Source organism: Ricinus communis, chromosome 5 (assembly GCF_019578655.1).
Source record: "Ricinus communis isolate WT05 ecotype wild-type chromosome 5, ASM1957865v1, whole genome shotgun sequence".
NCBI classification, from domain to species: domain Eukaryota; kingdom Viridiplantae; phylum Streptophyta; class Magnoliopsida; order Malpighiales; family Euphorbiaceae; genus Ricinus; species Ricinus communis.
In genome coordinates this window covers 13,623,293-13,649,096 of record NC_063260.1, presented here as the reverse complement: position 1 = coordinate 13,649,096, position 25,804 = coordinate 13,623,293, and the positions used below count along the sequence as shown (strand labels likewise).

The following is a 25,804-nucleotide window of genomic DNA, read 5'->3' as shown; positions in this document are numbered from 1 at the left end:
AATCTACCAAGCTACCCTTATTTAGAAACCTTAATCAAGTAGGACTCGAGGGCACATTAGGAATAATAATAAACTAGATAAGATTACAAAAATATAAATCCAATTTATTTTAGGATAAAAAGTTTAATTTCGAAAAGAAAAAAGAAAATTTAAAAACAAGCAAAAAAACCGGCTCCTTATAATATGCGAAATAACTGCCTATAAATGCCAGATCAGCACAATCCTTGTTGGAGCCAGTTTATTACAATAAATCCACTCACATAGTAAACTCCGGATTTCGGAATCCACAACCGTTAGATTAGAAGTTTTCAAAATATTATGACGATCAGACGGTGATAATACAATTACAACATGATTTTTTCTTTCTTTTGAGGGAATTGATGTTGGAGAAATCATTTTATAGAGAGAGGAAATGAATTTTTGTGAATGTGTACGTTTCTAAAAATCAGTCTATATAATGGTGGTGTAGAATATACAGAAAGGCGGAAGGTTATTTTTTATATTATTATTTTTATTTATCTGGTGAAAGAGCGAAAACAACATAAAACCACTAAACGGCTATTGTTGTATTTGTGGGAGAAGGAGAAACAGAGATGTTCTTTATGTCCTATTTTTATTTTTCGGAATTTCTGTTTTAGAAAGGTTTTTTTTTTTGCTCGTCAAAATTTATAGCAATAGTTGTTGCAGAAATATATAGAGAGATAACAAGGTGTGTGTTCTTTTGATCTGGGTTTTAGAAATCAACAACAATTTGATTAAGAAACATGTCTGACGGGTATTATAGTTCCAAGAAAACTGATGATATATGTGAAGAAGTTTGTGGCCAGGTAAAGTTTTGATTTTATTTGATAATTAATAATCGATATTGGTTTGGTTTTTGTTTTCGTTTTTGGAATGATGGGTGTTTACTGCTTTTTCTTCTTTTTTTTTTTTTTTTCTTAAACGAGAACTGTGTATTTTGGTCTCTCATTAGTTTAAAGAATTGATTTTTGAAGTTGAAGTTGGCTGATTTTGATTCAATAGTTGAATTGATCAGAGAAATTTTCCCCTTTGTTTGCCTTTTCTCCTATTAATTCCTTTTATGGGATTTTTAGTTCTCACTCGATTTTCAAGTAATAAACTGACAATGTATATGTTTATGTGGTTTGAGCTCGGGGTTGCAGGGTTTGGCTGTGAATTCATAATGGCTTGGAATTTGTGGTTATGTGTAGTTATTTTAGTTTGCAGATGTTGGAAATAAATTGTTTAAGCCTTGAAATATTTGGATTTGTGTGGTTAATTCGAACAGGGAATAATGTGAATGTGTATGAAAATTGATTATCTGGATTCATGGCATGTGGTTAGATTGCTTGTTAGTGGTTATTTGTGCTATGTATGTATTTTCTCTTTTAATATTGTATTAGCACTGGAATGTACTAGTTTCAGATTCTATATGTCAATAAACTATATTGATCTTTTCTTCCAAGGATTTTAGTTTTATTCTTTTCATTTTACAAGTATAGTTGTTGTGAAGCTTTATCTTGAACTGGAATGTAATTTAAGATTTAACAGACATGATTATTGGATTTGTGTGTGCATCCTAAACATTTACTTTTTCTAGCTTTCGTTATGTTCCGAGTCTATGGATTATTTTGTCTGTGAAAGGATTACTTTTTCACAAGTTGAACCAGTAGTTGGGTTTAATGCATATAGGTTTTATTGTTTAATTTTTTCCGAGTGATAATGTGTACATATGATATAGTGCCTTGATTTAAATTCAGACTTTTAATAAATTTATAATTTTTAATGGCAGCAGTCCTCTCGTGCAGCTTTGAGCATGTCAAGACTGAAATGTATCCTGCGAGGATTGGATTTCAAGACTTATATATTCTTGTTCCTAATTATTCCATTAGGAATATTTGGATTGTATTTGCATGGCCAGAAGATCTCTTACTTTCTGAGACCATTATGGGAATCTCCTCCGAAGCCTTTTCATATAGTTCCTCATTACTATCATGAGAATGTATCGATGGAATCTCTTTGCAGACTTCATGGATGGGGAATTCGTGAATCTCCGAGACGGGTTTTTGATGCTGTTTTATTCAGCAACGAAGTAGATATTCTTACCATTAGATGGAATGAATTATATCCTTACATAACACAATTTGTTCTCCTTGAATCAAACTCAACATTTACTGGCCTACCCAAATCTTTGGTTTTTGCACATAACCGGGACAAATTTAAATTTATAGAGCCTCGTCTGACTTATGGGACAATTGGAGGGAGATTTAGGGAAGGTGAAAACCCCTTTGTTGAAGAGGCTTATCAGAGAGTAGCACTGGACCAGCTCATTAGAATAGCTGGTATTGAAGATGATGATTTGTTGATTATGTCTGATGTTGATGAGATTCCTAGTGCTCACACAATTAATCTCTTGAGGTGGTGTGATGACATCCCATCTATTCTTCATCTTCAGTTGAGAAATTACTTGTACTCTTTTGAGTTTTATCTGGATAGCAAGAGCTGGCGTGCTTCAGTTCACAGGTATGTGGCAGGGAAAACTAGATATGCACATTATCGCCAAGCAGACGATCTTTTGTCAGATTCAGGTTGGCACTGTAGCTTTTGCTTTCGCTACATAAGTGATTTTATATTTAAGATGAAAGCTTATAGCCATTATGATCGGGTGAGGTTTTCTCATTTCTTGAATCCAAAAAGAGTTCAGGATGTCATTTGTAAAGGTACTGATCTATTTGATATGATTCCCGAAGAATACACATTCAAAGAGATCATAGGGAAGATGGGTCCAATTCCTCATTCTTATTCAGCAGTTCATCTTCCTTCACATTTACTGAATAATGCTGATAAGTACAGATATCTCTTGCCTGGTAACTGTCAGCGAGAACGTGGCTGAATTGCTGAAATTTCTTGGAAAGTGAGGCATATTTGTAAATGTTGGAAGATGCATGCTGTGCTTCACACCGAAAAGAGCTGTATCAGGCACTCCATGGCAATGGTGTGGCAGTGGCATTGGTATAGGTAGACATAGAGCTTGTGTTCAACAAATCCATGCCATTCTTTTAGAGAGATGTTGGGATGAAAGTTTGTTCCTTTTTCTAGAGGTAACCAATTTTTGCTGGGGGGGTGGGGGGGGTAGCTTGTTAGAGTATAGCTTTGCATGTATGCCTGCCTCTTGTTGGTACGGCGTACCTCCAAAATTTAAATGATTAATGATATTTTCCCAGTTTTTTTCTATGATGGGAATTTTGGCTTTTCACTAACTTGTCGTATCTTCTTGTTCATTTACTAGTTTATTTTGTTTTGTTTGATTTCTGTTGGTATATTGGTTAATTCAGATGCCTGATATCTTAAAATTTGATACCTCCTCTTTTTATATTTTCTTCTTTTATCTTCCCGTCTGTTCTCTGCTTGAATGAGAATAGAATTAACCCTAACTAGATCTAATTTTCCTATAATTTGGACTAATTGTATGACCTCTACTTGTAGCAACTTTCTGAAATGCTCCACACACATAATTTATTGGGATCCATGAACTTTGTAATTTTCTTGTATTTGGTATTCAAGGAAGCTGTCCTGAAAAAGATGACACCTTGCTTCCCTTTTGTGGAAGCAAGTTTATGTATTTGCCCAGCAGGGTACATAATTCTTTCGTACAGTTTTGTAAGTTTCTATTTAACAAGGAGGTGAATGTTTGACTGTTTCCACAAATCATTATTAGACTCCAAAGAGAATCGCGAGAGGTGCCTTGAAAATTTGCAACAGATCTTCTTTGGTCCTAGCATTGTGGGAAAAATAATGGGGGTTAGATGACTCTTTCTCAGGCTGATCAATTAGAAAGTGCCTTTTTGTGTAACTTTGATGTTAAGGACCATTATGAATCATGGTGCTTGGCAGCCCACTCACTTGTACATAAAAGAATATGGACGGATAATAATGGCAGATTCCCACTTGACTGCCATTTGATTTGTCAGCAAATTTCAATTATCTGTTTTGACTATTTGTTTGTTGCCAATGTATTGCCAGGTGCTCAAAAGATTACCAAAATCAATACATAAACAAAAGCAATGATTTCTTACTAAATTACTGGTAGCCGCTGATCTCACCATTAAAATGAGATGTCTGCATGCTTTTCTAAAGAAACTTTCATGAAATAATGCTTGTGCTAGAAAAGGGGGCTTGCAGATGTTTCCTGAAGCATCATTAAACAGGACCTGGAAGTTTCTATATATGAAAATTATCCACGTAGCATATGCCATAAATGAAGCCGCTAAGATCTGTAAACGTCTTCCTTCCTTATCGTAGTTGGTTATGCTGTCGTGCTCTTTTTATACTTCCAAGTTACAGCTCAATACAGCAGGGAAGAGGTGTCCTAACAAAGCATGCACTGAAAGAAAAGAGAACAAGGGCATTTTTTTATGAATTAAAATATCATATAAGAAATAAAATGCAAGGAATGTACCTTATTGTTTTGAAAACAATACCCAGATAAACCCTCTTCCACAAGTAAACCTGTCTAATCATAACACTTTTTTTTATAAATAAAGAAGCCCTTAGGTCAGCTATTTACTGCACCATTAAGAGCCAAATAATCAAGAATAAAATTCTTTTAAGGTGTACTTATGTATGAGTTAGCTGAACTTAAAGTGAGATTACTGGTTGTTTCTTCTTAACTGCCTTTGAAAAGTCTGCTCTACCTTATTCCCACCATATATACCCAAAAAGGTGACAAGATAATGCCTCATAATTTTGCCTGTTCAAATCAAAATCCATGCCTAATACCTTTATTCAATTCCATTCCACCCCTCGACTATGAATCAGTAAAACTCTTCTTCTATTACTTTTTCAATTGACTTTTGAATCGGTGATATCATAGCTCACCTTTTTGTGTATTATATTAAGCCTATGTATTTCCACATTAAGAAATATTTTTTATTTAAAGCTGAAACTAAAAGATGTTCAATAAATCCACTTATGACATCAAGTTAGGACTTTTACACTTGCAATCTGAGAAGTTGTTTGGTTTTTTTGACAAGAATTACACTTCCCATTTCTCTATTTTGGAAATCAAACAACATTATCCTTTATTTTCATTTTAGTCCCACTTCAATTATTTTGTTATTTTAACATGGAAAATATACTTTAGCCTCTACAATTTCGCTTTGAACATCTTCATTTTTCAGTCTCTTTAAATAACTTTTTTAATAAGCACATTTAAATAGTTAACAAACAATGTAGAGATGAGCAAAACTAAAATAAAAAATAAAATAACAAAAAGGAAGTTGACCGGTTCGATTTGTTTCAGTTACCTTTTAAACCTGGTTCAATTTAGTTTGAAATAAAAAAATAGTTTAGCAGAACCAAATTTCTTATAATACAAAATTTATTATGTAATTACTAGAAAAAAGAAGCTAGTATACTATGGAAGGGAAGTCTAGATTTTTTATTCTATTAGAGGGCCAGGGAGTGGACATTGATGGCGATGGAGTTTCTCATGTCCTATGCCTGAAAATGATAACCATACCAGAGGCAAGCGGCCCACCATTCAAGTCCAAATACATAGTAAGGGCATTCCAGGCTCAACCAGAGGTGGCGGGCTTGGGACAAAAGATATTGATTTTCAAATGAATGTTTATAAGCAAAATTGTGTTTTTTTTTTTTTTTACAGACTGCTTCAAGTTATGTGTTGAGTTCATCCCACAGGAGCGCAAGTAAAGTATGCAATTTTTTCTTAACCAATCTCACAATTAACACAGATTCTGCTTATAGTAATTGAAAATGAAATAATTGGCTTGGAAAGAATGAAGCTCAACTAAAAATACCAAGTTAATCGCTATCCCAATCCTCATCTATCTTCTTTGGTGTCTTCTTTTTTTGGTATACTTGGTGCATCTCGTATTGCTTCTTGCGGTAATCTTCAGTTTCCCCTCCAGCTCCATAATCATATTCCTCTTTCCCGCCTGCTCCAAAATCTTCGTCAATGTCTGATTCGCATACTGCAACTTCAGATTCATTAAACACATTTTCTGACCCAAGATCATCTCGAGTTGTCTTTCTTCTCGAGGGATCTTCAGCATTTGCTGCTCTCACGTCATATTCTTGCTCAGGATTTGATTCCCACGTTTGATTGTCTAGGTAACTCGACATTTTTTCTAATTTATGTCCCTCGGTGCTGAAACTGTGACTTGCCTCTGCTCTTGATTCTTCTTCCTCAGAATTTGACTCCCACATTGCACTGTCAAGATCGCTCAACATATGCTCTGATTTCGAATCTTCTTTAACCACCTCCCTTTGAAATTTAGCTTCTGCATTTGTTCTGAAACCCTTAGTATTATAGTCCCTGCCCACCCCATTCTGCTTCCTATGTACACCTCTAGATCTATTTTGAACACCAAGAACTTCATCAGAATCATCAGTTTCACTCTCAAGATCATTATAAATCTCAACATCATCAGAATCCCATTGCCCATCATCATCTTGATCATCATTCCTCCGCCTGTTATGTGCATCTTTCCAGCGCCTTGCTCCTCTTTCCTCTCCATCAGAAGCTGCACTGTCAAGATCGCTCAACATATACTCTGATTTCGAATCTTCTTTAACCACCTCCCTTTGAAATTTGGCTTCTGCATTTCTTCTGAAACCCTTAGTATTATAGTCCCTGCCCACCCCATTCTGCTTCGTATGTACACCTCTAGATCTATTTTCAACACCAAGAACTTCATCAGAATCATCAGTTTCACTCTCAAGATCATTAGAAATCTCAACATCATCAGAATCCCATTGCCCATCATCATTATCATCATCTCGATCATCATTCCTCCGCCTGTCATGTGCATCTTTCCAGCGCCCTGCTCCTCTTTCCTCTCCTTCAGAAGCTGCACTTCTGTGCATTTCTGATCTTCTAACCCTTCCACCAAAATCTTCTTTGTTCCAATACCTAATCTTGCCAAATTCTTCTTGCTCTGCAGCTTCTTCTGCAGCCCACTCTTTATCTGCTGCATCCTCTATTTCAGCTATAAACCTGTCCAGCTCCTCCTGGTCACTATCAGCAGCAGGTTCTGGATGTTCCATGTCATCAATGGGCTGTGCTACTGGCTGTTTGTCCCCTTGGAAGACATAAGGACTTCCTTCCTTCTTGTCAATAGCATTGAAAAATGTGGAAGCCACTCTCTGGATACTAGCCATGGCAACTGGATCCTCAGGGTTTACACCCATTCTTCGGAGCTGCTGTTCTATTTTCTTAATATTTAACTTCTGAGATTCAAGAGCTTGCTCAAATCTGGCTTTAAATAATGCCTGCAAATAATGATAACCATGTCATAATCTACATGATGCAATGGCTTTACATTAAGAAAAATGTGCTTCTTCTATTACAGATAAGCCTACATTTAAACTAAGTGTCCATGAACAAATAAAATCCTGAATATGGTAAACAGGATATGTATCATAGCCACAAGCAACTTATCAGAGTCTCAATCTCAGCCCATCTGACTTAGGGATATTCACAGTTTCAAACTTATAAATTTTCTTTTCTTGACTCTTTATTTTACCTAGCACATCTCAGTTTTGAGCAGTTCCAGATCCAGATGTGGGCAGAAACAATATATAAACAAAAGTTGCTACATCATCGATACAATGAGATAGCATTATATAAAGTGTAATCTTACACTTCGTGAAATAAACTAAAAGAAGAGACTAAAATATATCAAAGGAAATAAAATATGATTGCCCACCTTCCTTTTTGTGAGGGTGTTAATGGGTATCAAATTTTTTGGTTGACGGTAGTTTCTTCCTCGGAACATGATAATTGTTTTCACATTATGAATGTTAATTACAATGCCCCCACTCAGTCTTGCTAGCATGGTGGCCATTTCCTTTATTTTCTCTTTGGGAAAGTTGTCACAGCATACTTGCACAGTCTCATGAAACTTCCAGTGAAGATGCATATTCTGGACAACACCCCCAAAGACTCCACGAACACCAACAGGAACATAATTTCTATTTCTGAAGCCAATCTTCTTATATGCCTGAAGCTGCTCTGACGTGAAAAGCTCAGGATCATGCAGAGGGGGTGGAAGCTCCGGCAACTCATATTTCTTAAGTTTTTGTAGTAGCAATGCAACTTTCTTCTTAGCCTGTATTGATTACACTGGATATAGTGATTCACCAAATAATAGCACATAACTCTATGGAGTAAAGCTAAAAAAGCAAAGAAACTATATAATACCAGTATAATCTCTACTCAGGGTCACGCGTTTATAACAAGTTATCATACAGATACTAAACTGTTTCTTCTTGAGTTTCACCATTGCAGATAATGAGGAAAAAGAAGTTTCAAGAGCAATCATAAAAGTATAAAAACATAAAAAAACTAATAAAGAATAGATCAATACAAGAAGACCAAAGATTAGGCAGCTCCTAGCTTAAACTGTACTGTTCATATAAATTGAACTCAGGAGCAGCACATTCCTATTTTATTTAAGAGTTCTCTTATAAAGTATTCTGCAATGATCCATCATAATTCTGGCTAAGAGCTTGGCTTAATCTAGATCAAAGCACATCAGCATTTATGATCTTGGGATTTAAATGGCCACATAAGGCTCACTTGCGGAGATTGGCATCTCTGCATTATAACACCTAAGCATGAATACTTAATTTTGATAAGTAACCACTTTATGTGACAACGCATATATCAAGTAGAAAGATCAATTTCATTTGCAAAGCTTCAGGCTATGCAAATATATATTATTTTTTCCTATTCCTATGACCAGCTAACTAATGCTAGGTTGCATATGAACTAAGACAAAGAGGGTGCCTAAACAGGAAAATTTATTCAATTTCATATCTACCTTGCTATAAACTTTCAGAGCATGGCATCTTCAAATGACAGCAGACAGATAAAAGTTAGATTAAGCACACAACAGCACATACTCCAGATTTAGACACTAAATTAAAAATTAAAAGAAAAACCTACAATATTGGCATTGCTAGTGAAGGCACATTAATTTATCCATTGTTGATAAAGAAACACTTCGACAATCATTATAAAATAAAATAAAATAAAAAAAGCAAAAGAGAACATACTCTTTTGAGATTGTAAATAAGTCTCTCCTCGTCAGTCATCAATTTCTTCTTCAATTTCTTTGCTCTCCGTATCTCTCTAAGAGTTTTACCAGACTCTTTTTGCATCCTTCTCTCTACTTTACTTCTCATACTCCTCCCTTTTGAAGTAGACATCCCACGGCATGACCCATTATTGAAAGGATGATCCAATGGCAAAAATGAGGGAAACCCATATTCACAACTGACATTCTGTTGCATAAGATTGATACAAGCGAGCTTTGTACTAGTAACATCTTTAACTAACATAGCATTTCTGTAAAAAAATTCAAGAAAAACACTTTCTTATCAAATTCTGCTATAAAACAATCCAATCAAGAAAAAGAAGAGATGAAGGACAGCGATAGACAGAAAGAAGTAAAGTTTGAAACTTCATTAATTACCTGTTGGGATTAGATAAGAGAAGAGAAGAGAGTGTTTTAAAGCAGTGGCTATGAAATCTCCTTGCAGCAAACATTTGCTTTTCTCTCTCTCTCTCTCTCTGCTTCTCAATTGCTGTTTACTTCACTTTATTTCATTATTGATTTTCACTTCAACTGAGAGTTTCAGGGTTTTAGGTTTTCGGGCTGGGTTTTGGTTTAAGTCTGGTTTATGTTTTCGTGGGTGAATTTCATTAATGATCCCTGCACCTGGGTGTGTTTTCCATTAATATCCTTACACTTTAATTGCTCTTTAAAATTCCCGGAACTTCTGCTTTTATTTTATACCTTAAAAGTCCTTATTACCAAATTTTGATTAAAATTTCATGAAGAATCTAATGTGGCAGTAACAATAGTGCAAAATTTACTACTTCTACTATTCTGATTTCCAAGCAATCTTACATGAAATTAGACAAAAGAACGTTTTAGACCGATATTTAACTTTTTTAAGAGAATTGAAATATAAATATGTTAATGGATAATCCTTATTGTTAAAAAACTGAGCGAGAATTACTTGATATCTAAAAACTCATCAAAATAGTAAACAACATCTAACCAGTAAGATTAAACATGATTGAAAAATCGACAAATCAAAGTAGGATTAAGATCTTAGAAGTTAATCTTAATTAAAGCTATAAGGCGAATTAAAACCTTCTCAAATTAATTAGATCATGGCTTTTTTCTCAAAGAAAAGATAGTCAATAATAACATTCATTCAAGAAGTTAGAGATAGTGAAATCTTTAGCCAGCATTAGATGGCTTGAAGATTTGAACATACACCATGAACTCAAACTCAATTATATTGGATGATTAAATGAAAAAAGTGTATGGTTGTGGGCCATTAAGGGTTAGACACCATACACTGACTAGTAACCTTTGTTTTTGAATGCTCATTCAGAAATGGAACCTGTCATGAGACACCACTAAGAATAATGGAATCATAGGACTCTTGTCAAATGAAATCAGCGATGGGAAAGATAACAATCTCAGCAAAGCCATAGTCATAATTGCATTTAGATTTCACGTAAACTCACAATCTAAATACTTCACCATATCGAAGTCTTCATTAAAGAAATGCTGTACCAGTTTGGAGATGTTGCCCAAGATTCAATTGTTGCTTCCGTGATTTTTCATCATATGCCTGAGAAGTATTTTAAACAGCCATGAAAGTAACAAATGTATCTGGGTCTCTCGCATAATGCTAATACTGTTTTAGTACAACAACCAACGATTTAGAACACTTAATTATAACGATTAAGGCTGGAGCATAAAAACAAGTTGGGCCATTTCTACCACATAACAGTAGTAGCCTCCAAGTATTGATATCTTGTATAAAGATAAATCACAGTTATTAACCCCACAGCCTCCGAATTCGAGCTTAGTAGACTTCCATGACCTCCGTAAACCAGAAACAGAACGAATCCTACGCCGATAAAGCGATCAAGCCAACTCTATATATGCCACTGAAGAAAATGCTGGAGAGCCCAAACAGCTTCAGCTGCAAATTGGTATGGCACTAAAGTGGTAAGATGTTTTTACTGGGAGACTCTGCCCAGTTATAGATATATCTTCATAGTCGGTCTATCCAACTAAAGATACTATCCTGAGAACTAATCTGCAGATCCTGTGGAAAATATCAGAAAGTTAATATCATATACTATCATATAATAATTGGCTTCTAGAGTAAAGAAGCTCTAATGGGGTTGAATTACAGATGAGGCTTACGCTAAGTGTGAAATCTGGTGGTGTGTCCAGTTCCAAATTCTCAAGCTCAGCGATTCCACAGGGTGCATTATTATTCCCAGTAACTTGATTTGTACTTTGAGCAATACCAGTATATGAGACATTATGTAGTCCTGAACTATTGAAAAACAGGGATGAAGAATTGAAAATTTCTGTGCATAAGAGAGAATCATCGATGCCACTGAAATCAGTGTTTTCTACAGCCTGAGATTCTCCAGCTAACCATTCTGGGTATCCTACATCATCCTCAGGCTGAACTGCATGTACAGGCACATCGTATTCTCCTTTAACCTTCTCTTCTCCCTAGTAAGCAAAAAAAATAAAATGAAGAATAAAAAACTCGGAATTAAGTTCACCAAAGAATATAATAAAACAAATTACAATCAAGTAGTCTTTCCTCTTGCATTTAAAATGACATCTATCTTGCAAATTTAAATCACATTTCATCAAGTTCAGCAACAAATGATGAACGAACATAATGAATGTACTAGATCACACATCATTGGCTGACCATTTCTATCATAGAAAAATAAATGTAATAAATCTTCACCAACTTTTTAAATATACTTAATTTATCACGTGTAGACAAAATATGATTTTATCTATTTGATTTTGATTTAATAATCTTAGTAATTTAGAACATGGAGTAGAGCCCTCGTGGATGATAAAGCAATGCTTCAAGAGTTTAACGCAGCTTCATATTTAAAATTCGAGTTCGAAATTTTAGTTAACCTAGAAGAAATTCTTACCATTTCATTCAATTTTTTAAATTTTACCTACCTGAACACATGACCGTAATATATTATCATCAACAGAATCATCACATGCACCGGATTTTCCTGGTCGTGGCGGATTGGGAGGATTTGGATTAGGAGTTCTGGGACTAGTTTGCAGTGCCAAGACATCACAATCTTCAATAGGAACATCATCATTACTGTCGATTTGCTTATGCTGTTGGTAGAAAATTTTAGAAACTACATATTCCCCTTCCTTTTCATCTTCATCAGTACCTAAATGGTACTGATGCATTACCCAATTAGATTTGTCAGGCTTGGTTCCCTTCTTTGAACTTTTATAGAGAACCATGATTTTCTTACACCCCTTCTGAATTCCATTTTCCATCACAGGTTTAGTTTTGCCAGTTTTGTGCCAGCGAACATGCTCCTCATTTGAACCATGTTCATTGTGGACTTTGCGGCGCTTCCTTTGACCGGTAGCATAAGCATTAATTGTTCTATGAAAAAAATGGACGCTGCTTCCATCTATCTTAGCACCTGAAAGCAAATAAGAAATTTAGAATAACAATTTGACATATCAAACCTTCAGGAGAATTCTTCCAATTAAATCTGCTATCCAAAGAAGTTCAGCATGAATTTGAGTTTAAGCAAAGCAACTAAGCAAGGAATATGAAAGATGAATGACTTGTGCAGAGCAGCTCACATGGTACATGAAGCTCAACCAGTAGGAAAAGTATCATGATAAATCGACAGAGCATTAACTAATAATGACCAAATTTTTTGCAATATCATAAAAGCATTGAACATACACCTAAATGCAAAAGTTACTTTATGTTCTTCAGATAGTAATCTTATGTCGTTAATGCTTCCAGTTTGCAAAACAGCAGTGAAAAGAAATATAAATTAATGATCCAGGTTTGCCATTTGGGAAGAATCAATTACAAATTTAAGAACTGGAAGCTCCTTACCAGGAAGATTTTCTGGGTGGGTATAGCAAATTCCTTTGTCCTCGAGCAGAGTTGGAATGAATTCATCAATGAATGCATGTGATTTTGAGTTTCCAATACCACATTTTGCTGCTAAATGCTCTAGGAGCTCAGCATCAGACGGATCGAACTTAACACCAGCAGGCAGACCAGGCCAGTCATGAGAAACCTGAACAGGAGAAACTCCAATATAAGACATTACTTAGAGCAACGAGATGCACCATAAAAATCTAAGAGGAGGCAGAGTTGCATGATGCAATGCCGTAACTATTTTGCAATGTTGAAAACTTAAAAACTGAGGAATGCAGCTCTTAGAAGCTCATGGTTAGCAACGTACATCACTGTTGTCTATGCGATGATGGCAATTTGGGCAATCACGATTAGCTCCACAGTCTTTAATTTGATAAGCAGAAGTTCGAGTGGGGTTTTTCACTTTACTTGCAATTGTTTTACTATCGATAAGCCAAGCCCTGCAGCAGAAACATACTCTAAACTTAATCTCACAGCAGAACAAGCCTAAAATTTCACCCAGAAAAAAATGAGACATTTCACTGCAAAACCCTGCAATTTTTCGTCTTTAAGTATATTCAGCACAGAAATTGATTCTCTGTATAACAATCATCAGGTACTGAAGCAAGTACATTTTCGAGATGAATTACGTTAAAATTTATACTGATCATTACAAAAAGCTAGAAATCCGATATAGAAGAAAGAATCTGCATCCCCAACTCTAGTTCAATTAAAAGGCACCGCAGAACCATTGACTCAACTACAGAACAATTATTCTGCATGAAAAAAATACAGACCACGTTATCCTACCAAATCTTATTATGATTACCAGATACAAGGAGGAATTTGGGGGTTAAAAGAACAGAAACAAGTGAAGGAATCACAAAATACGATTAGACCCATTAAATGATTAAAGAAAACGACATGCTACTCCCTTTATGGATATGTAATCATCCAAACTTCAAAATCTAAACCACCGAAACACCCCCCCATTTTACAAATTTCCTTATCAGGTAACTCTCAAAACCAACCAAAACGAAAAGAAAGCGACATCTATCAACAGCAATCTATCCTAACCCGATAAATGAAGCAAGACCATACGCCAATAACCCAACTTTTACATTTCAAGAAATACATTTCCTTGCATTAAAACCAAAAACCCAAAAAAACGAAAGGAAAAAAAAGGAGCAAAAAATGCAAGTTATCTGAGCATTACCCAGAAACCAGAATAAAAATAACAATCATAAAAAAAGTTGGATTCTTTTCGTGGACTTCTCAGCATCCAGTATTTCAAATGACCTAACGATAATTTTCTTTAAATAAAGAAGTAATCGGTCATGTGTTTTCGATAATCTTGCAACTAATTTCCAGACGATCGTTGAGCTTACCTTGCCATGTCTAAAACAGAGAAACAAAGAGAGGAGAAGCAAATGAAAGAAGTGTGCGTTTTAAGCTTTATAAGAAGAAAAAAAACTCTTCCTTTTCTCCACTATGCTAAGCTAACAAGTGAACTCGAAAGAGAGAGAGAAATAGAGTGTCTGTTGTCTTGTCGTGTCCCCAATGAGCGGGAAAATTTCGCTTGTTCCGAACCTGAGATTCGGTGGTCAAGAATCTTTGCGAACGAGGCAAGCGAAACTAATATTTTGTGGGTCCGACATCGGCGAGGCTATTGGTTCGGACACGAAGCTAGGATATACCGAAGAATGTTGGCGTTGGAAAACGAGTAGGAAGTGTTATTTGTGTAAATAAATGGAAAACTGACTTGGTTCCCAAGCTTTAGATTTAATGATATATATATATATATATAATATACCGTTGTAAAAACTGTAATTAATTAACTAGTGATCTTCTCTTTCTAATTTCCTTTCTGTAAGGAAAAAGAAAGGAAAGAAGAAAAGAAAAGGAAGTTTATAGTTGAAAAAGGAGTGTGTGTTTAAACAGTGAAATGTCGTCAAGAATGTGTTTCTGATGATGTTAGCATAAGCATTTACAGTGAAATGTTGTCAAACAAACAGACACGAACTTCTTAACAAAAATATATCTCTTAAATTAAAAAATTAAGATTAGCCATAAGTAATTTTATTTTTATTTTATTATTTTTATTATTTTATAAATTAATATTTCTAAATTTTTATGATTTTATATTTACTCATTTTTAACTATAAAATTTAGTATATTCAACTCATGTTAAATAAATTAGTATATATATATATAAATATATACTTTGATTCTCTTAGAAATAAAATAAAATAAAAATATTATTAAGAATATCTTGATAATTGATCTGATAAAATGATTTTATTATTAAAAGTTAATATCTTATTTTAAGATAATAATAGTATTAAGTAATAGGTATTAACCAAAAAAACACAAGGAAAAACCACTGCCTTTTAACGAAGTCATTTGTGCTTTAATATTCTATAATATGAAGTCGTTGTAGTATAGTGGTGAGTATTCCCGCCTGTCACGCGGGTGACCCGGGTTCGATCCCCGGCAACGGCGAATTTTTTTTTTTTTTCCAATTTATTTTAATCCGATCTGACTTTATGCGCATTATTCTAATCAAATAAACAATCAGTAGAAGAAATATAGTTGAACTAATCCCAAGTTAGAGCTGCAGCAGTGAGCGAGGTCTATCCATTGGTGATGAACAGGTCTCTAATTATATGAAAGCACAAGTAGATGCATCTCATCTCATATCAATGCAAGAAGAAATTGTCAGCAGTGACTCTAACATGCTTAAAAATCCATGATTATCGACAGGATCAAAAGGCCCTTTTTTAGATTTGACCTTATTTTACAACATTAATGGCGATGTACATCACAGCAAAACCCCACTGCATTGTGTATCGTAGTCAGAACATACTGATACCCAGGTAAAGTGGGTACTAGTATGGAATGTTTAACGGAGACATCTGATCAGATACTAAGGTAGCTTTTCTATTGCAACTGAACTAACTGGATTGACATTTTTTTATAAAAGGCCGTATTTTCCTAATATTTCAGACTATTGTTTTATTAAACCCTTGCCTAAACTACCTCCACCGACGACTTTGTGCCTTTGGAGGGATCAGTAACACTGGTTAAAACAGAAAAAGAAACCTCTTGGTTTGTTGTCTTCCATCTTAGACTTCGGGGTTTCCCCTGAGTCGTCTCTCACAGCCATTAAAGAGCTTGTGCCTGGAGACTCTGGTGGCAAAACAGCATTCTCAGAAGTAAATATCCGAGCTGGGATGACAGGCTCTGGCGGTGAAATGGTAGAAAGAAATCGCAGGAGCATCTGTATTATCTGGGTGAAATTCGGCCGAGCATTTGGATCCTCTTGCCAACATGAGGTCACAATCATTGCCATTTCCTCTGGGAGGTCATCTGCACTGGGTCTCACATTCTGAAACATGTAAAAATGCTGAATCATGAAGTTGAATTTGCTATTAAGTTTCATAGTTAATATTAAAAGAAATTAAGACTTAAGAAGCGATAAGTCCTCTCATTACATATGGAACTACTATGAAGCAAATCCTTACGGATGGCTAACCTTTCAATCGAGGCACATTAGTGTGAGTAAGCAGTTTTTTCATGTTTGAATATTAAGCCTTGAAACCAAAACATGATATCCTATGTACTACAATGCTAAAGCAACTTGAAGCAAAAGACTTGCCCTTAAGCATATCCAAAGTTGCTGCCCTTGTCTCAAATAAAACCAAGCGAGGGACACAGTTCCAGTAAGTGCCAGAACACAATAGCTTGAACTATTGTGCCAAGTTGGTGATCAACATATGTTAGACCTCTATGTGGAGGTTCTCCATGATGTGACTCTGCCTCCACTGCTTCCTTTTGTCCAAACTCTCAGAAAATCATTTGAGTAATAATAGTGAAAACAACATTGCTCACCTTAAAAGCAGCTGCATATGCTGCCTGTAAGTTTGACATGCCCTCAAAGGGCAATTTATTGTGAATGAGCTCCCACAAGACAATTGCAAAGCTGTAAGCATCCACCTTGTGATTGTAATGCTTTTTCTCACCATGCCTTAATGTGACAGTGCTGTAAAGCTGCCATGGAATTACAAGGGTCAACAATCAATGTTCAACTGGAGCAATCCACAGCCCAAACAGGGAAAAGATTAATTCTGAAGCATCTCAAATATAAAATATAATACCTCCGGAGCCATCCAACGATATGTTCCCGTTTCAGCAGTCATCATCTCAGTTAATGACTCTTCTCTGGCTAATCCAAAATCTGCAAGTTTAACTGTTTTATGGTCGGCAGTCAAGATCAAGTTCTCTGTAAAAGGGGCAGGAAAGGAATTTGTCAGGATTGTGCTTACTACTTAATTCCAACGAAAAGTACCTACACATATTTCCACAGTATAACTGTCTAGCTGCCTAACAGTTTTTAAGCAACAAAGAAAGTTACAATTTTTAACTCAAATATTCCAGCCCTCTCCAAAATCATATCTACATCACACAGAAGAGACCACTTTAAGAAATTCCAACAATTTTGATCACCTATCACAATTAGATTACCAATTGACAATGACTGATATTGTAAATTACTTAACAAACTAAGTTTTAATCCTAAGCTACTTGGTTCTATGGATCATTTTCCTCCACTCCACCTAGTTTACGGCAGCATTTTTAGAAAAGATTAAATTTCCGAGAGTCAATATCTGTATAATGCCTTCCAGTATGCCTCTTACTGGAAATAATCATAGCAGAAACAACTTATAACTAGATTACCAAAATGTTTACCTACAAACTAATAAAAGAAACAGGTGCTGTAAATTATGTCATCTGTCAGCCCAATCATTAAAAAGCTATTTGGATGTGAGAAGGAGACAACAAAAATTGTACATGAGTGGAAAGTCACAAGAGTTGACTTTTTGAATGACAGTTATTAGAAAGGATGAATGTCAGAACATTTTTCTTAACAATATAATTATGGTATAGGACAAAAGTATACAATGCACACATTTCTGTACAGCTTATAGAAAGCAAAATTAAAGAATAGTCTTTGAACAAGCCCTGGTTAGGTGATACTCCAGTTTTTCTATGCTATAAGCCAGTGCAACATTAGGATCCTAGAATCTCGAATTCCATATAGAACCAATGTCCACCAAACTGTAGTTGGACTGTTAAGTTGGTCTTACAAAACTTTGAACAAGTGCACTCGTTCCAACTTAATAAACTTAAAGAGTCCAATGACCATAAATTGTGACTTTTATCATACCAGGTTTTAGGTCGCGATGAATGATCCCATGGGAGTGCAAGCATTCCATAGCACGAGCAATATCAAGTGCAAACCCGATTGCCACATGCAGTTCTAGGCTTCTTGGTCGCAAGTTCAGCAGGTATTTACGCAATGTCCCACCTAACAGAAGCTCAGTTACTATCACCATGACAGGTTCCTTGCAAGCGCCAATAAACTGGTAACAAACAACAACGGCGTTATTGTGTATATGATCGCTTCACTCACTAAAATAAAAGAATATTCAATATCAAATAGAGTATAAAGGCATAAAGATTTTTTGCAATTGAAAGTTATTTCTTATAGGCTAGTAAAACAACCTTCACTAGATTTTTGTGTTGAACTCTAGATAACATTGCAACCTCTCTTGCAAATCGTGCTTCTCTCTTGGCAATTTCTTCTGGAGTTTCTCCTCTATGAACAACTTTGATGGCAACAATTCGATTCTTATACCTATTTAAAAATTAATAATAAAAGAACCTATGAAGTACCAGATGAGATAACTAAAAGCCACAATTTATCAGATACTCTTAACAAGAACAAGTATGATTAAATCATCAAGCCTTTTTTTTTTTTTTTTTTGAGGTGAAAAAATTGAAATCTAAGCAATGTTTTCTATAAATTGACAAAGAAAAAGAGAAAATGGGAACAAAAAGAAAATACAAAGAAGGGTACAGTTTTATAAATCTGAGAGAAGTGTGTTATAAAAGTGAATAATCAAAGCTCAAGAATTACAATCCAGAAATGAAAAAGTAAGGAACCCAAAAGAAGTTTGACTTACTTTCCTTCATATACTTTGGCATGAGCACCTTCTCCAATCTTTGGACCAACAAGGAGAAGTTTAGGATCAATCAACCACTTAGCATCCAAATTAAATTCTCCAGAATAAAACCCATTATCAGTAGATCCCATTTTTTAATCTCAGAACTCTAAATCATCACCTAATGAACTGCCATCTATTGACTTGAAGAAGAAAAAGAAAAGAAGAAGAAGAAGAAGAAGAATCAAAGCCCTTTGTAGTAAACTAAAAACAAAAGTTAAAGCTCAGCTCAGTCAAGTTAAGAAATAATAAATACTATGGATAAACACACCCCATACATTGTACCTAAAATCAAGCCTGTAGATCCAAAAAGATCAATATTTGCCTTTGTTTAGGAAGCAAAGAATAAAATCCCACATATATCTTAGAGAAGGATAAGCAACAGAAACAACAACTAAAAAATAAAGAAAATAAAAGACTGGGAGAATCACCAAAGAAAAGAAAAGAAAAGGAAAACCCAACAAAGTCCTGTCAAGAAACAGAGTAATGGATAAAAATTTACAGGGAAGTGAAGAACGTAGACAGTATATATCAATGAAAGATGAAAGAAAAGGCTAAAAGAAAACAAACCCAGATAAAAGATTTGACAGAGAGATTAGAATTCTTTTAAAATTTTATTTTATTTAGAAGCTCTTTTCTTGCTATAACGCGTATGGGAAAGCTCAGTTTTCTCTATTTTCTTTGATCTGCTGGTAGATAGATGGATAGATAAAGAAGCCGCGGCAGGATGCAAGTCATTGTCAGAGAACAGTAGTGGGCTTTTATTATATTTTGTTTTCTACAGAAAGAAAGAAAAGAAAAAAGAGCAATAAAAAAATAGAGAGAGTCACAGATAGAGAGAAAAGATAGGTGTCATAGAAGAGAAAAAGAAAGAGATTGATGCATGATTTGTCTTTCGTTTGCTTACTATGGCTGGTGCTAGAATTCAGAATTTAGATAGAATATTATGATGTAAATTGGAAAATTATCACTTCTTCGCGTTTGGAATGGTTCGGCTTTGCTTCTTCTGAACAGTCAATCCCGCATTAACGTACATAGCTCAAAAATCCTTTTCGGTGATTTTTATATTTTAAGCCTACCTCAAGTTTTCAGTTCTCTAATTTTTACCGAAAGTTTACATTATCAAGTCGGAGAATTGGACATATACATGTCCGAATAAAATGTTCCCACCTAAAAAACGTTCGAGAAGAAAATTCTGTATTTATATGGCCGGTGAATTCTTACATAAATGTGATTATTTAATAAAAATTATAAAATTTAAATTATTTTTTTTAAAAATTATATTTTAATATATAAAATATTATATATTAATATATTTTATATAAATTTATCATAGAATTGTATTTTAATAAAAATATTAAAAAAGAACTACGTTATCATAAACTATAATGCTTCAAAATTCATATATATAACCACATATAAAAATCATCCAAACTATATAAAAAAAAAGTCTATTATCTATAAAATTAATATAAATGTATTTATTTGTATAAGCTTAACAAAATTATAAATGAGTATTAAAGTCGTGAGTTGTACGGCTATTATTATTTTAATTATAAAATTAAGTTGATAGATACAATTTAATAAAATTTTTAATATTTAATATTAACTTATAAAATTTAAAAAATAAAAAATAAACTAACTATTTTTAGATGTGTTTATTTTTAAAATTTTATTAATATAATAATATAAAAATTATTTATTAATTATTCTTAATTTTGTATAAATTAACATATCAATGTGATGTTACTATTTTTAAAATTTTAAAAATTTACTATATGATTAAAAACTTAATTTATTATTGAATATAATATTAAAAGTATAATTTCAAATGTTATTTCCTATACTAGAATTATTATCTAATTATAAAATTAATTTATTATTTAATATAATATTAAAATATAATTAATATGTTATAATATTATTATCTGATTAGATATCTATTTATTAGTTAATATAATATTAAAAAATAATTATTATGCTATTTTTTAGAATTAACATCAGTGTTTAATTAGATTGTAACTTATGAATCAATAAATTAATAAAAAATAATAAAATTACATATAAACTTGAATACAATGTGTCAAAAATAAATACACACATCAAAATAAAAAATTTATGCGTCAAAAATTAAATATATATATCCAACAAATTTTAGGTTTTAGAAATATATATACTTCTAATATTTTAATTTTCTAAAATTATTATTAAATACGTTCTTATTTTTCAATTTCATCCAAATTTTTTATCTTTTTAATTCAGTACATACTCCTAGTCAAATGAAAAAAAAAAACAGTATACATTTAATCATGCGGTTAAAATATTACGTGTAAAGTCCAAAAAAAAAAAAAACTCATTTTATTTATTAAACTTAAAAGGATTTTATAAGATAAGAGGAAAGTTTAGAACAATAAATTAAGCAATCAAATTAGACCATACTAAGGCATTAAGGAGAATGGAGTGTGCAAATAGGACATGAGAGTGGGGCTTTGTTTGTTTGTCCCTTTACTTCTCTATGTGGGTTTCGCCTTAACTAATTCTTGTCATTTGCACTTAGTGTTGTCCTTTATTGGTTCTTAGATTAGATACACATGCTTTGCAATGGTGTGATTGATTTTCTATTCTTGATCCTTAATTTGATCATTATCAATTATTTATTTTGCTGTCTCTTCATAGATTCCAAAAATTAATGGATTCAATGAATAATGGTAGTTGGACTGCAACCTCTTCATCTTCTTTTAAGTTACTATCATTATTATTGTTATTCATTATTAATACCAATAATCAAATAATTATTTTGAAGATAAATGAAATCTCTTGAGTTATTGACCCAAAAAATAAAAATAAAAACAATTTATTAAAGCAAATTGCACTTAAATTTTGATGTTAACTGAAAATGCTAATTTTATCTGCAAATTTTCTATTAAATGCTGAAATAATTATTGTTTCAAATTGTGCTTAATAAAAAGTCATTGTTCGCCCCACGAGATTAAATCGGTTGATAACGATAGATACTATTTCTCCTGTCATTTCAATTTTATTTTTCCAGAGAACAATTCGCTTCTTCAATTCTAATTTTTTTTTTTTAAAAAAAAAAAAACAGAATTTCTATTGATTAAAAGAGCATAAAAATATCTTAAAATATTTAATACTCTCTCGGTCCTATTTATAGTCTTTTTTATCTTCACTTTATACTTTAAGTTTATTAAAAGTATTTTCAGGAGTAATAATTAAATTAATAATACTAATAATATTATCATCATTATTATTATTTTAAATATAAAACATAAAATATTTAATATTTAAATTTTATTAATATAATAATATAGAAATTAATATTATATAAATTAATATATCAAGATATTGTTAAATTTTTAAAAGTAAAAAAAATTATCATGTAATTAAAAATTAATTTACTATTAAATATAATATTAAAGATATTATTTAAAATATTATATTTTAAATTTAAAATATTATATAATTATAATTAATTAATTAATTAATTTATATATATAGATTAATTAGCAAACTTACAGTTCTTAGTTTATGAATTAAAGTGGATTTTCTGATAGGATAGATGGAATAGTGATTAAATAAAAATATATTAAATATGATTAATAATGTCTATAAAAGTATCCAATAGTGCTATTTATTTTAGAATAGTTATTGGTTGATTTATTAATTTATTACATAATTATTTTTCTAAATAAGAAAAATAAAAAAATAAAAAAGTCTACTTTTATTCTAATAGAAGAATAGAAACTGATCAAACAAAAAAAATATTTATATACAATCTTAAATATTTTAAATTAGCACATGTTATATTATTTATAATAATAAAAAAATATCAATATATATTTCTCTGATAAAATAGATTTTTCATCATGAATTACTTTCTATCTTTATCCTTAGTTACCACACAACCCTTCCAACAAAATAATTTGTTTTCTTTTTCATGGTAAGATTATAGAATTCAAAATATAATCATTTTAAAAGAAATTGGATTTGATAATAATTTATCTTGTTTTTGTTATTTTTTAATAAATAATGCGGTGAAAATATTACCACCTTATACCACAGCGTTGACTATAGCACACCTTAATTTTGCGTTCTATTTAAAAGTTTGACTCTCAACTTCACCGACACCTTTTACCTTTGAGCCAGTCAAATGTAAAGACAAAACATGATGGTGACACGTCACTTCCTGGACCAAACTTAAGGATTTTATGGTAATTTGCTTATGAATTGGACTGATTTGTTTAGCCTTGGGTAGCTGACGTGGCATGATAAGATGGCTACATTTGTTTTATTGGTGGGCGAAGATCTTTACACTTTTCTCTATTTTATATATTTATATATAATAATAGAATACACATCCGTATATCCTTTAGATATATTATAAGTAAAATATTTAATTGAATGAAAAAGTTTGTGTTTAGTTTTTATGTTTTTTATTTATATATTATAATAGATAATCGATATATATACTTATTAATTTTAAATAATAAAATATATATTAATTATTTAATATTAAAATATAAAATATTTATATATATGTATTATTATTTTATCTATTATGAAATATACATCACAGCTATATAAAAATTTAACTTTTTTTAAAAAATCTAAAATTAATAAAAATTATATCTTTATTGTATAAACTTATTTATTAAAAGATATAATTCTTTTATTTTTAAAAATTTATGGTGTGGCTATTTTTATTGTTTTCTGCTGTTTTTCGATTGTTTATCTAAAAATAATTAAAAAAATAAAAAATTACAAGATTATATTTTTAATATTTCAACACTATAAAAATAAAAATAAAAAATAAAAAAAATTATAAATATAATAAAAATAAAAATATTTTTTTAAATATTCTTCTAAAAAGTTTCTCCAAATACATAAGGATATAAATGAATAGAGTAAAATCTTCCACTTCATTAGCCTCACATTGGCCCTAGCACTAGCACAGTTAACCTTTTTATATTTATTGCCATGAAAGGATCATAGTTTAAGCGGTTAATTTTCTAGATTTACTGAGGCTTTAGGGGTTTGGGATCACAATTTCTTTTTTGTCAATAAAGAGACCAAGCAAACAACACAACTAATCAAGAATAAGTCTGAATCTGAAAACGCCTAAGCTATCAAATAGCTCATGAGGAGGACGACGAAAACCCATGTCCAAACGCAGAGATTTGCTTCAAGTGATCGGTTTAATTATCATTCGAGAAGCTGGTTGCAGAATCATTATATATCTCAACACAGTACAAAAGACAATTTCATGTGAAGTGGTCAAATACTTGAGCCATGGAAGATCCCTTTTGCCTAATACTTACACAAACACACACATTACATTTTATTGCACATGATATTAATACAGAAATTACAATTATCTTTTATTAAGAGCATTTTTAAGACACTATTTATATTTTTATTATAAAAAATTATAAAATAAAATTTCAATAAACTCTTTATTTTTTAAATATGAAATAACACTTTTAAAGAGGTAAATTTTCTGTTTTATTTTAATAAATGCACCGTAAGCTTTTATACATTTTCATTTACAAAAATTAGACATTCATATCTAGAGAGAAAAAATAAAATATAAAAGTACGTTGAATTTAAATAAAATATTTTAACTTTTATGTTTAATTTTTTAAATATTTTTTGTTATAGAAATGTTGCTCTAAAAAGAAAAACCATTAGAAATGCTTTGGATAATCTTTTAAGCATCTCCGATGGTATTCATATGTGACTTTTTATTAAATTATAAATAATTAATTCGTTATTTGTACTTGTCTTAAAATTTATATGTAAATAATAATATTTTTATTTTACTTTTTAATTAATTTTTATTTTTAAAACAAAACGAGTGAAAAAAATAGAAATAAATAATAAAATATATTTAAAAGCCTCTTTAAATTTGATGAAAAAAATATAAATTTTAAGTCATTTTAAAAACAAAAATGAAATAGAAAGTCTCTTAAAAATTTAATTTTTCGATGTACGTTTTACAATACAAATAAAAAGTAATCTAATAATTTGTTGAGAATGATTTGATACTAATCATAGATGGGTAAATTAGAAAAATTAAAATGTAAGCAACAATGGCATGAAAAAGAAAAGTACAACGTGGAGTTTGACCTGAACAGGGATTGATATCCTTATCAGTATTTTTGGGAGTAGAGGCAATACCCTTTTCCTTTTTCACCCATTTACTTCATGTTTCTTTCCCTTTTGTTTCTGTTGTACGTCTGTTCTTCCATAATAATGGCATGTGGGTTTTGCTGGATCAGAGTGTTCTTGGGATGATCAATCTTCACCCCTACAAACCCAAATGTTTGCTGGAGCTGTATGTTCTGGCTTTAATCTACACCCTTGCTGGAGCTAAGTGAATTAGTTTCTTGTGTTCTTAGCTAAACTTTTTCTGCTGATGGTCACATATTATTATAGTGAATTTTTATATATCGAGTAAAAGTATTTTATTGACTAAAGATAATTCATTCATTTTCCAAATTTAAAATTGATAAAGACTTGATCTGTAGTTTGAGTTTCAAATGAGTAGAAATTAGTCTAATCCTATAATTCTTGATATCAAGAGTCAAAAGAAGAATTACTTCATTGCTTTCGAAAGGGAAAGATTATATTATTTTAAAATTTTCTTATGATTTTATTTTATTTCAATTACATAGAAAGAACAACATAGAAGAAGAAGAAGAAGAAGAGGA

The 25,804-nt window shown here is 32.0% G+C and overlaps 4 protein-coding genes and 1 non-coding gene across 8 annotated transcripts; 2 read left to right on the top strand and 3 right to left on the bottom strand.

Moving 5' to 3' along the window:
* Positions 1-3,256, top strand: LOC8279094. Of its 3 annotated transcripts, none has more exons than XM_002521438.4 (2): positions 1-827; positions 1,793-3,256. In XM_002521438.4, the coding sequence occupies exons 1-2, from the start codon at positions 765-767 to the stop codon at positions 2,891-2,893; spliced, it is 1,164 nt and encodes a 387-aa protein (XP_002521484.1). In that variant the 5' UTR covers positions 1-764; the 3' UTR covers positions 2,894-3,256. The 3 variants fall into 3 exon arrangements, with proteins under 3 accessions (XP_002521484.1, XP_015576154.1, XP_025013542.1); XM_015720668.3 differs by having other exon boundaries at positions 2-827; positions 1,796-3,256; XM_025157774.2 differs by having other exon boundaries at positions 3-827; positions 1,809-3,256.
* Positions 3,257-5,634: 2,378 nt separating this feature from the next.
* Positions 5,635-9,697, bottom strand: LOC8279093 (CRM-domain containing factor CFM9, mitochondrial). The gene is made up of 4 exons (XM_002521437.4): positions 9,501-9,697; positions 9,082-9,373; positions 7,731-8,132; positions 5,635-7,293 (listed from the first exon to the last, which is right to left on the bottom strand). Exons 1-4 carry the CDS (start codon positions 9,572-9,574, stop codon positions 5,824-5,826), a joined length of 2,238 nt encoding a protein of 745 aa, XP_002521483.2. The 5' UTR covers positions 9,575-9,697; the 3' UTR covers positions 5,635-5,823.
* An 825-nt stretch (positions 9,698-10,522) lies between these two features.
* Positions 10,523-14,752, bottom strand: LOC8279106 (SUPPRESSOR OF GAMMA RESPONSE 1). 2 transcript variants are annotated; one of them, XM_015720697.3, is made up of 6 exons: positions 14,228-14,752; positions 13,340-13,472; positions 12,985-13,171; positions 12,060-12,553; positions 11,262-11,582; positions 10,523-11,160 (listed from the first exon to the last, which is right to left on the bottom strand). In XM_015720697.3, exons 1-6 carry the CDS (start codon positions 14,254-14,256, stop codon positions 11,107-11,109), a joined length of 1,218 nt encoding a protein of 405 aa, XP_015576183.1. In that variant the 5' UTR covers positions 14,257-14,752; the 3' UTR covers positions 10,523-11,106. The 2 variants fall into 2 exon arrangements, with proteins under 2 accessions (XP_015576183.1, XP_015576184.1); XM_015720698.3 differs by having other exon boundaries at positions 14,400-14,750.
* A 689-nt stretch (positions 14,753-15,441) lies between these two features.
* TRNAD-GUC lies at positions 15,442-15,513 on the top strand. Its single transcript has one exon. It is a non-coding gene; the product is annotated as a tRNA-Asp (tRNA).
* Positions 15,514-15,764: 251 nt separating this feature from the next.
* LOC8279091 (serine/threonine-protein kinase STY13) lies at positions 15,765-19,950 on the bottom strand. Its single transcript, XM_002521435.4, has 6 exons — positions 19,038-19,950; positions 18,577-18,709; positions 18,239-18,434; positions 17,169-17,293; positions 16,903-17,061; positions 15,765-16,399 (listed from the first exon to the last, which is right to left on the bottom strand). Exons 1-6 carry the CDS (start codon positions 19,166-19,168, stop codon positions 16,082-16,084), a joined length of 1,062 nt encoding a protein of 353 aa, XP_002521481.1. The 5' UTR covers positions 19,169-19,950; the 3' UTR covers positions 15,765-16,081.
* Between the last annotated feature and the right edge of the window lie 5,854 nt (positions 19,951-25,804).